This window comes from Rattus norvegicus, chromosome 5 (assembly GCF_021556685.1).
Source record: "Rattus norvegicus strain SHRSP/BbbUtx chromosome 5, alternate assembly SHRSP_T2T, whole genome shotgun sequence".
Taxonomy (NCBI): Eukaryota; Metazoa; Chordata; class Mammalia; order Rodentia; family Muridae; genus Rattus; species Rattus norvegicus.
Window position 1 is genome coordinate 77,104,989 of NC_141538.1, and position 12,037 is coordinate 77,117,025.

The 12,037-nt window shown below is 47.9% G+C and overlaps 1 protein-coding gene across 6 annotated transcripts in view; it reads right to left on the reverse strand.

Annotated features, from left to right (window-relative positions):
• Positions 1–314: 314 nt before the first annotated feature.
• Ptpn3 (protein tyrosine phosphatase, non-receptor type 3) overlaps positions 315–12,037 on the reverse strand; it is a 118,892-nt gene continuing 107,169 nt past the window's right edge. For all 6 annotated transcript variants that reach the window (XM_087549725.1, XM_087549724.1, XM_087549722.1 and 3 more), the window contains 4 exon segments: positions 8,366–8,494; positions 7,229–7,374; positions 6,561–6,696; positions 315–4,032 (listed from right to left, as the gene is read on the reverse strand). In XM_087549725.1, the coding sequence (XP_087405851.1) occupies positions 3,955–4,032; positions 6,561–6,696; positions 7,229–7,374; positions 8,366–8,494 (489 nt within the window). In that variant the 3' untranslated portion in view covers positions 315–3,954.

Below are 12,037 nucleotides of genomic sequence, written 5' to 3' on the forward strand. Positions count from 1 at the left end.
ACCTGAACGTGTCTGGAGATCAAGGGAGAAGCCTTATTCTGAGGGTGGGAGAGCAAGTTGGGGTAACCTGGAACCCTGTTGATCACCGAGTCACTCGGTATCCCTGAAGGACGAATGGAAGGGCTTTGTGCAAACTATGGCTGCTCTTACAATAGCAGAACCCAATTCTGGTCTAAAATTGACCACTCAAAGTCAATGCTAAGGCCAAATACTGCGTGAGAAATCAACCAGAGGGAGGGTGAGACGGGTGGACAGAATTCCAGGTGATAGGGGTACAAATCAGACATAGAAATAAAAACGTGGACAGACAATAATAGTGTTGCATAGCTCGGACGCTTTTATATTGATCAAGTTGTTTTTCAGTAGAGTCCCTGACAACAAGTCAGAATGAAAAACATTCCAAATTTACAGGAACACATATTGCTGATTGACTAAAGATAACTTTACAAAACTATGGCTTAGCACAGTCCTGTGGTTGCTCCAGTGGTACGAGAGCTATCAAGCAAGCGACATTGCTATTCTCAGTCTTCGGGGTTTGATTGCTCAGGCTGAGCTCACAAGGGACTTGGCCGTCTTTTCTAGGTCTGCTCTAGGATGACAGGTGAAGAACCAGGAGGGTGGTGATCTCTACCTTTGCAATTCCACAGTGATAAGGGCTGAGAAAACCAATCTCTTGGGGACAAGTCACAGACCGACCGGGTGTTTCTCTGTGCCAGCTCTTCAGATCGGGTTAAGGTTGAATCTTGTTTCCCTGAAATATACCTGTGACCGACCTCATCTGTTCTACCCAGTCATCAGCACTTCTCAACACAAGCAAACAGAAACTGGCTGAGGGGCTGAGGGCTGACGCCCAGGCCCAGGTCTGGACTACGTCCCATTAATTCTTCCCTGCTGATGCTGCCTCCCGGTTGCCTTGGGAGGATGAAGAGGCTACTTACTCCCCCCCACCCCCCATCGTAACTTTGAAGGATAAAGGCATGCAGGGGGGAGGGGGAGAGGGTCAATCAAGAGCACAGCATTGAGAGAACCTCACAAGTCTTGGAGGCACATTTAAGTCCCAAGGCACCCTGGAAAGTACAAATACCGCTACACGCTGGAGATCCACCCACCCTGCCTCCCCACCACTAAATGAACTTCACTTAATTTTTCTCTCTGGAAAATCAACACACCACGCATGGGTTCTGGAGAGTGGTACCAGCAGGGAACCCACCCGGATGAAGGAAGTACACTGGGGTGTCTAATCTGCTCTTTGGGAAGGTGCTGGAATGTAGGATATAAATACCTTCTCCATTCACAACCAGCCAAATTTTCCAGGCAAAATATTTAGCCTTGCTCCTGATGCAATTCTTAGGATGAAACATAGCTTCTTAAAAGCAACCGTGAAGTGTGGGATGCAGGAAAATGGGAGCTCGGAGCTTTTGTTTTTAAGTGGTAATAATGACCCAGTTTACCTGGGCATTCTGCTCCTTGGGGTCATTTTCTTGTCTTGTCCTTCTCAAGATCCCACGGATTTTGTTTCTGGCAATGACTGCTGTGTCTGAACTGCTGGCCCCATACAATGGCAGAGGGGGGAGGGGAAGGGAAAGAAGGAGAGAGAGAGAGAGGGAGGGAGGGAGAGGGAGAAAGGGAGGGAAGGAGGAGGAGGAGGAGGGAGAGAGAGCGAGCGAGCGCAGTTGCAGCTTTTTCAAGCTTCACAGAATATTATGTAAGTCTAACAGCAGCATTTTCATGACCACACTCAACAACTTGTTTCCAGAAAAATAATAAAACAATCTCCAAGGACATTCAGACTCTGCAAGTGGTTTGCCCACAGGGTGGTGATAAACATTTCTATCAAACAATGATGATTTGTTAAACAGCCTGGTACCACTGAAATGCACCCAGCACTCTCTCTACTCCTCCTCTTTTCGGTGCTTTACTGAGAGCGTTCTCAGAATCCAGGCTGAGAAAAGGTATCAGTCCTCTGTCTTCTGTGCTCCCCACTCCTCCCCCCAACACTGTTCTATGAAATCCCGGTGGGTTTCACTTGTCTGATGCACTTAGGGTCAACCAAAGAAGTCAACCTTCCTAGGACTTCAGTGGCACTGGTTTATAAATTCCAGAGGGTGGAAATTAGTTTTCATAGTGTGATCTAATTCTTGAGTGCCCTCAAGTCCCAAGTGTTGGTTCTCTTTATTGGACACAGAAAGAGGCACAGATCCCAAGTTCCTAGACTGAGGGCTCCCTGATGTTGAGTGGCATAGAGAACCAAATTCCAGTTTCTCATTGTACAGGGCACTGGGCACCTTCCACTCATGTCACTGAGCATTAAGATGTGCATGGGTAAAAAGACAGGCAGGGGAAGTAGACACATAAACTGAGCCTGCAAATAAAGAACGTTTAACAACCTGGCATCCTTTCTACAGGTCCTTACCCATCTTGCAACTAGAAAATGCTTTAATTGGTCCCGTACCTGTTAAGTAAGTATCTATGTAGCTTCGTCTTCATACATGATAACGTTAAAGTATCCTTTTCCCTTAATACCATTAAGAAACCTGCTGACATTCTTCTCAATACATAAAAACGGCTATTTAAAAATACCACCTTAAAGCATTCATGTAATTTATTTTCCTTAAATAATTCGCTACAATCCTGCCACAAATTAAAAAAAAAATTAACATGGTATTCACAGAGCAGAATTCTTTAGGACAATCAAAATCCCAGAGTACTTAGAATAAATTAACATCAAATTGTGTTTATATTCAGATAGCCTGATTCTCTCCTCTGAAATGAAATGGAGACCATTGTAACCTAGGGTGAACGAACACACTTGTTCTTCTGTATAGACATGAATTCTTTACATAAACTCAACAATAATTTGAATCAAGTTAGGAATCCTGAGAAAGTCACCCACCTACAGGCATACAAAGACACACACAGACAGACACACACACAGAGACAGACAGACAGACAGACACACACACACACACACACACACACACACACACACACACATACACACACACACACGCACGCACCACTCTTGAGAAGCAGTGTTTCTCATGGCCACTTACTAGAAGGTCATTTCTCAGAAGGGTCTAAAATTCTGAATATTTGGATGCTATCATCCCCCCGCCCCCAAGAAAATCGTCTTGTTTCAAGTGTGAGAGCTTGAAGTAGCAGCAATCCAGAGATTCAGTAGTCGGCGATTCCAGTCATGGAGTCCGAGGATACAGTAGGGGGTGAGCAGAGGCTCGCCTGCTTCCAAAGCCTGAGACTCAGAATTATGCAGAGTCTGGTTCCCAGTCTCGGCTGAGAATTCACCTGAACATACATCATGAGACTGGTTCAGGCACTGGGCGTGATCCTGAAGAGAAGGAATTCGGGGTGGGGAAACGGGGTGCTTTGGGTGGCAGAAGGGGTAGAGATGAGGCAGAAGGAGGGAGGGAGGGCAGAATAGATCCTGTTTATCCTCCGGCCTGAAGTCCCTTGTGCCCTGCCTGTGTTACATTCATCTGAGTTTTCCCTGGTGTCAGGGGTAATGGACACCAATTGCCAAGCAAGTTCAGCCCTTGGAGTCCCACACAGAACAACACACAAAACACTTGAGCAACCACAAGCAGCCACGTTGTCTGGCTTCTGGTGGGAGGGGTGTCAACAGCACTGCTGGTGTCCCCTTTCACTGCTCAAGGATGGATGACGGGGGACGGTGATATGTAGGGAGAAACACAGTTCCCAACTGGAGATCCCCTGTTGCTTATCTCTGGGCCCAAAGGAGTCATAGCTGCATGCACATCTACATATCAGTTCTTATGTACAGGATATCTTTTCCACAGAAATTTAAAGTGCCTGGGTTCGGAGAAGCTCATCCCTTTCCCACAGTGACCAGCATCTCTGGAGGCCTCCAGGGGAATGTGCGTCCCCTTGTTCAGGAAGTCGCCCTAGGGAAGGAGGAATGACCACTTCACAGTTGTCCTAACTGGGATCCAACGTCTGGACTAAGCCTTCTTCATACACTCGAAGAATCGCTTCACACACAAACTTGTATTGGCTCTGGAAGAGAAGAGAAAGCTGTCAAGGCCAGAGCCCCAAGAGCTTTGTCTCACGCCATGCTTGAGAGGGTCTACAAAGCACTTATGTTATATTTACTCCCCATGTGCCAACTCTGGGCCTCCTGCTGGGCAAGACTGAGGTGAACTCAAGTCTTACAGACTGGGTGAGAGAGTGGGGTACCTCAGAGAACTGTGGGCAGAGTGGGAGCTGGCTGCTGAGCAAAGCAGTGAAGTTCGTGAGCTAAGCGCTCATCTTCCTCTGCTTGGTTACTAAAAACATAGCTGCTACAGTTCCCACTGTCATGCCTTCCTTACCAAGATAGACTGGCTCTCAAATGATGAGCACAGACAAACCCTTCCCCGTCTCTATTAGGTTCTTGGCCACAGTAATGAGAAAAATGACTAATTAAGCCCCTGACGTGGGAAACCCTGGCAACAAGGGACATCTGTTCTGAGGCATACATGTAAGGACCCCACTGCCCTGGCCTAGAGCACCTGGGCATGTGTAGGAGCTGGGAGTGGAGTGATGGCGGTTACGGACACAGGTGGGCTGCGGTTTGGGCATGGGATGGTGAATGTAGATTCCCTTTTTTCTTAAGGCAGGGAAAGATGCTATGTAGCTAGCCCTTCAGTATCCACTGGGGATTGCTTCTAAAACTCACTATAGACAGCCAGACCCTCCGTTGCTCCAATCTTTCTGTGAGTATCCTCCACATATCATCTTGTACACTTAAAAAAAAAATCACCTTTTTTGGCAAGGCCCAGTGGTACATCCCAGCACTGAGAGGTAGAGGCAGGTGGTGGATCTCTTGAGTTTCAGGACAGCCAGGACTACAGAGTTTAGACCCTGTCTTATGGGTATTAAAAAAAAAAATCACCTTGTGAAGCTGGGTGCAATGGCTCACATCTGAGCTGTAATCTTAGCATCCAGGAAGCTGAGGCAGGAGGATTGCCCTGAGTTCTACAGCAGTCTGGGCTACAGAATAAGACCCTGCCTAAATTCCACCCCCATTCCAAGTATTGCCAAAACCGAAAAGAAAAGCAAAAAAATTACCTCTAGATATTTCTAATAACTAGCACAGCAGGAACAATTATTCTATATTTTGTGGGGAGTAATAGCCCCACATCTTTAGATAAGCGATCCCTTGAATTCTTCCTTGATGTGGAGCCGCAGATACAGAAGGCTGACAAAGTCTTGCTCAGTTGCGCAGGTAGGCTTTAAGATTGTAATCCTCCTGCCTCAGCCCCTAGACTAGCTGGGATTAGTCCTGCACCAGCAGGCCTGGCTGAGGGGGTTCTGGGATTTTTAAACCAGCATTTATTTAGTCTTCTGTACTCAAAACCGTGCAGATGATGGCCATAAACAGAGGATTTGTTTTTTTTTTTGTTTTTGTTTTTGTTTTCTTTCCCCTAGTTATCTGTGTGATGGTGGGAGGACAGCTTGCCTTTCTGGGGATCCAACTCAGGTTGGTAACAAGTATCCTCACTGACTAACTTATGTCTACGGCCTGAATTGGTTTTTCTCAACTGTATTTCCCTTGCACGAACTAAGGAGTCATGCTCTGTTAGGGAAATCTTACAATCTCTGTCTACCAGCTGGTCGGTGAGTTCTAACTGCTTAGAGCTGGTTAGAACACAGACGTCCTGTTCCTTGCTTTGATAACCCCTCTCACTGCCCTGCTTCCCCCAAACCCCCACAACTCTGGAGACTTCGTCAGGAGGCCACTTCTCTGTCTTTGCCAGCTCATTCCTAAATATCCTTTTAGAACATTCTTAGATACTCCTGGGACTTTGCCCATCATGACTGAGATTACAAACTAAGCCTTTTCTACGAGACGTCTACTATTTAGACAACCCTGTCTGCTGAATGAATTATCAAAGGCAGGATGGCTCCCATCTGCAAGGGGCGTAAACTGAGGCCTATAGAGGGATCCATGGGTTACCCGAAGGTTGTCAGTATAGGAGGAGGCCAACCATACCCTGCCCTTCTTGCAGCTCAAAATGACAAGCAGTTATTTCCTCCCAAGGACATGTGTCACATCAAGCACATTGGCACAACAGAGTAGGAGAGAGTCCACGTGAGGATACGTGAGTGACACTGCTTTCTTCTGATGGGTAATGACGGAATGTAAGTAGGGCTGCTCATGTGATAGATACATCAGAGGTAAACAGGATGCACAGCAGCTGGGCCTAGGCTTGGTGGTCACTGTGTCTCTGACAAGCTGTGCAACTCTGGGCACCTGACTCAGTTCCTTTGAACTCCGTTTTCTTCACACTATCCTTGGCTTATGGATGTTCCTCCGTGGGAGCTCAGGAAATGCAGATCTCTGCCCTTTCGTTGTTTAGACAGGGTCTCAGTATGTAACCCTAACTGGCCTGGACCGTTTTATATAGAGCAAGAAGGCCTCACACTCAGAGATCCACCTGCCTCTGTCTTCTGTGCAGGAGTAAAGGCATATGTGCTACACCTAGTCAACCTCTATATTTCCTTATTACTACCATTTTATTTTAAACCGAGCTTTTACTTACTGATGTCTGCACCATCATGGCGCGCTGGTCTCTCATTTTCCGGACAATATCCAGTGGGTAAACAGGCAGGTTCCTCTCAATTAAGCACATGGCTGTTTCCATAGTGACCAATACACCTGTTCGACCTATTCCCGCACTAGGGAGGAGAAAGAAGCAGAGACTCAGGATCTGTCTGGGCATCTCGTCTGCGAGGCAGAGTTGAATCCCTAATCAAGGCCTGTGTTTACGCAGGGACAGCCCTGCTGTTGATTTCAAGAATAGAAAGCACACATTCAGGTGTGATCTTAAGCTCCTAAACAAAACAAAACAAAACAAAACAAAGCCAAACCAAACCAAACCAAACAAAGCCATCCCCACAGGTCCTAGGGCTGGGGACAAGAAAGCCATCCAGGAAGTGCGAAATCCACTTTCTCTGAATCATGCCTGCTGTCAAGGTCAGAAACTTCAGGACAGTGAGGCGTTGGTGAGGCTTCCCTTTTCTGCATCCTGCTGCACTTACACATTCATGACTTTGTTACATTCCAGATATTTTGAAATTGTTGGGAAAACAGCGTAGTTTTACAGGCGCATGTGACTTCGTGGGATAAGCGTGGGTTTGGTGCCTACCCATTTCTTCCCTTTCCCAAGGCGTAGAACCATTAAAGAGAGAACGCAGAGAGGCTCAGTACCTGCAGTGAACAAGGGCAGGCTCACCGCCTACCCGCAGGGACCTCACGTACTTCACAAACTCCAGGAAGTCTGAGGAGTCATCAGGCACGCCGTGGTCAGGCCACGCGACATATTGGAGATGGGTCACTGTGTGCTCTTCCCCGGTCTGTGGACGATATGGTCGCTGTGGTGAGTCATCAAGCCAATGGGCCCTGCCTTGGATACCAGCCAGGGTGGCCTTATCCTCAGTGTCCTCTTGTGTCCCTGCGCCCAGCTCTGTCATGGTCTCTGTCAACTCCCCTCAGGCTCCCTCCCTCCCAAAGCATCACTCTTGCCCCCAAGACGCTGTCTTCTTGACGTCTTTTGCCTCCGGAAGTTTCTGTCACTTGCTCCTATGCATCCCGCAGTCACAGTCACCCATGCTGGCTTTGTCTACTTGGACATTCTTCTGCATGGTGCTGAGGACCTAACCGCCAGCCTTGCTCATCTGGCTAAACACCCTCCTACCGCTGATCCCTACCCTCAGTGCACATACACATAAAATGAAGTTTACCATTTTAACTAATTTCAGAGGTAAGGTTTACTGGCATTAAGTGTAGTTACGATGATGCCCAACTCTCAGTGCTATCTCCTTCCACAACCTCCATTTTTATCACCCAAATATAAACTCTGTAGCCATTACAATGTAACTCCCCATTTCTCTCCCCCTTCTTCTAGCCAGAGCAAACACCATTATCCTCTCTGTGTCTGTGAATTTAGGTATTAGGATAGAGGTAATCTTAGTATTTATCCTTCTGACAGGCCTCTTTCGTTTGGCATAATGTCTTTTGGACATTATGGGATCCCATAGTGGGATTTGCACAAAATGTCCTCCATCTTTTGAGATTGACTACTACTTTATAAATAGTTTACCCATGTAGCTCTTGATGGGCAGACCCCAGGGATAGCTCTCCTGCTTGGCCACTGTGAATGGTGGAACCACACACACACACACACACACACACACACACACACACACACGCAGGCTCTCTGTCAGCAAGAGTTTTGTTTACTGACCTACCTACCAAGGCGACATTGCAGCAAAGCTCAACACCAGACCCCTCGGGGACTACCGACTGTGCCTTCCCCTCCACCATGTCCCTCAGCGCCCTGCTCACCTCAGTGTTTGTAACAAGCATTTCTCGGGACACGTAAGCAATGGTACAGTCCTCTGCCTGACACTGGATGTGAAAGATGCCGTGGTCCATGATGTCAGGGGGATCTGGCCAGTACTGGTGACATTTGGTCTGTAAGAAACCAGAGAATACAAGTCGGGCTTTTCTGCAGGGCATAACCAGAGGCAGGGTAACTGCATAGCATCCAGTCACATCTGTCCAAAGAGACGTGACAGGAGAGGAGAAACTCAGAGGAGACTCACTTGTGCCCATGACCTGAAGGGAGTCAGCTTACCTTCTAGGGTTTGTTCACTGGGAGAGCAGCAGGCCTGAGTTCAGGGGCTACCTACACCTTGCCCAGGCTGACCCAGGCTCCTTGACCCTCTTTTCTGTTCTCAGCGCCCACCTCTCCCGGCTCAGTGATGCTCACCTTCCGCCCTACCTCTGTCAGGAGCCTTGGGACACAGCAGGTATCCCAGGCTTAGGTATCAGGGCTCCACTGGAAGGATTTCCTGCCCCGTTTATTGGCCGTTTGACTTCCAATAGCCCCTGACCTCCTTGAATCTCAGATTTTTCCAAACACTGACAGAGGCTGGAGAGGGTGCAGCGTGGGGTCACTTGTGCGTGGGGTCAACAGTGGACATCAAAACTCTTGCTGGGGGAGCTATAGCAACTGAATTAGGTTGGTCACGTTCCTCAAAAGTCCCGATTTTAAAACTCTCCAAGCTGAGACACTATCCTTTTATATGTGTATTGTGCCTTCTATGCCCTCCAATGCTTTTGTAGAAAACAGGGTCTGGGACCATAGACTCTGAAGTTGCCCTTCTGAGGGTGGTGAATGGGGCTGGAGAGATGGTTAAGAGCACTGACTGCTCTTCCAGAGGTCCTGAGTTCAAATCCCAGCAACAACATGGTGGCTCACAAACATCTGTATTGAGATCTGATGCCTTCTTCTGGTGTGTCTGAAGACGGCTACAGTGTACTCATATATAATAAATAAATATCTTAAGAGGGTGGTGAGCGGCTCAGTGGGTAAAAGCACTTGCTGTGTGAGCCTGATAATTAGTTTGACTCCCCAAACCCAGGTGGAGAGAACGGATTCCCATAAATACTTGTTTATTTCCACATGTGTGCTGTGCTCTAACACACTAAGTACACACACACACACACACACACACACACACACACACACACACACACTCTGATAATAAAATAAAAATTGTAAAAATACTTTTTAAAAGGTGGGATAGGGAGATGGGCCAGAGGCTTAAAGAACTGGCTGTTCCTCCAGAGGACCAGGGTTCAATTGCCACCAACCACATGGCAGTTCACAACTATCGTTGTGCCAGGGGATAGGATCCCTTCTTCTGGCCTTCATGGGCACCAGGCACACACGAGTACATAGCCATGTATGCAGGCAAAATATTCATACACATAGAAAGAAAATTCTAACAAGTAAAAAAATGTAAAAAAGAAAATTCTCAGCGGAGGCAAGGCTTCCTATACAGCAAAGGTAGGATTCAGAACACTGGGCACTCAGTGGCTTGTCCTGGCCACGGAGCTGGGTGACAGCCTAGCATTCGTCCTGTGGTATGTCAGTGTCTCCCAATGTGGCGGCAGTGGCTTTCTGATATTACTGCCTTCCCATGTTCTATTTCCCCTTCCAAACTCTGCAGCTTCTTCCCATAAACCACAGTAGTTCCCGCTTCTGGATTCCACACCAAGTGGGAGTCTAAGTGGTCCAGAGTTACTCTGCCAAATTTTGACTCATTTAGTAATAACAATATTGTTATTACTATTGTTGTTGTTACTATACATTTCTCTGTGTTGGCCTAGCTGGCTCAAGCCACTTTCTTGCCTCTTGAATAGCTTGCACGGTGGGCATGTACAGCTAAAAGAAAAAAATGTTTCCCCTCAAATCTAGACTGGTTCCCATGTAAGCAAAAATGACATCTGTTTATAGCAGAGAGGTGATATTGCCAAGAGACACATGGAATTTGTTGGGGAAACAGCTTTCCAAGGCTTCTTTTCAAATGTCACCGTGAATATCTGAAATTAACGTATGCTGTGGGGGCTGGAATTAAAGGTCTATTGGAACAGTTTAGATTGGAAACCTCTCCTGGGGGGGAGTTAACTCTGACTCTCCAAGATTTAGGGGCTCTCTGTCTACAGGACTGGAGATGGAGTTGCTTGATGCAGACAGTATGCCTGTCTGTCCATCTAAACCTGCGTCTAGCTCATGTATACAGGAGGAGAAAATGGCTCCCCAGGCTCTCCAGGGTTCTACCATAGGATAGGTGGGTGACAATACTCCCCAAAGTGATTCCCTGTGCCAGGTAGAGTTACACAGGCCGGTGCTCCCTGAGTATCTTTACCGACAAGGAATCTGCCCAGGAGTCCATTTGGATCTAGACACACTGGGGATGCGTTGGAAGATTCAGAAAGTCCTGGCTCTCGAACCCAGTGAGTGTCGTGGGAGCCTGTTTCTCATGCCTGCTGGGGGAGGAGTGCGAAGGCCCCACATCTCTTGAATACTACCTGTTAAGCTCCGGGGGTGCTTTTCTGCACAGCGCTCATTTCTGGCTTGGGACCACTCCTTGAGGTAGGGACAGCGACTCTGGTAGTGACTTAACTGAGGCTTGGAGACTCAGAAGATTCACCCCATGTCAGGTCACAAGAACTATGGGGACAGAGCCCAGTTTTCATTCTAGGTTGATGCCTTCGAAGGGACAAGTACCCATCAAGGCTGTGAGAAGACCAGAGTACATCATGGGGAAGCAGGTTGTAGCCACTGTAGCTGGTTGGCTACAGGCAGATCTTGCCACAGGACTCAGAACACTGTCCCCACAAGGATTCAGTCCCAGACTGATGTGACTGCTCTGTTATTGCAGTCCCAGCCATCCAGTCACTCTGAGACAAGGGTTGGGGAAGGAAAAGTGACATTAAAATGGCTTTGGAAAGGAAGCGCTTTAGGGGACCGAAGAGCATGCTGAAGGCTGAGATCCTGGTTCTGCTGCCCCAGGAAGACAGGCCGGATTGTGGGAGAGGTTGTGGGAGAGGAGAGCTGTGAGTCCAAGCAAGAAGGCTGTATCATCGGCACTTGATTTCTTGCTAACTTAGTTGGTCAACAAGCATCCCTGGGGAGGCTTGGATGAGTCAGAGCTGTCAGGGCATTATCTATCCTCTGGATGCTCTCCAATCCAGTTAAAGTAATGCAGGAAGAAAGGACAGGCACAGGCGGGGGCAGGGGAGGCAGGAGTGGACAGATGAGGCAAGGACAGATCATTCAGGCCAAAGGAAAAGGAGGCAGAATGTTGAGGGTCACTTGGGCACCTAGGGGACCACAGACCACTCAGCAGAGGTGCACAAAGGGTACAAGTGGGTCTGGGGACATGCACCATTTCGCTCTGTGCATCTGTGAGTCTTACAGGGCATGGACAGGAAATGCTGGACCAAACCCTCTGGCAAGGCCCAGCTGAAGAAAGTGTGGATGGACTAGCCTATGAAAACTCTGGACCAGTGTGAACTGCTGCTTTTGCTGTGGGAGATAAAGGTGAAGTTCTAGGAATAGGCAGGGGCAAGAGGGACACAGTGCGAGTTGTGTGCGCCTATGGCATTAAATAGTGAGTGGATGAACGGAAGAGAAAGGAGAGCTAAGACCTGCTCCAGATGGCT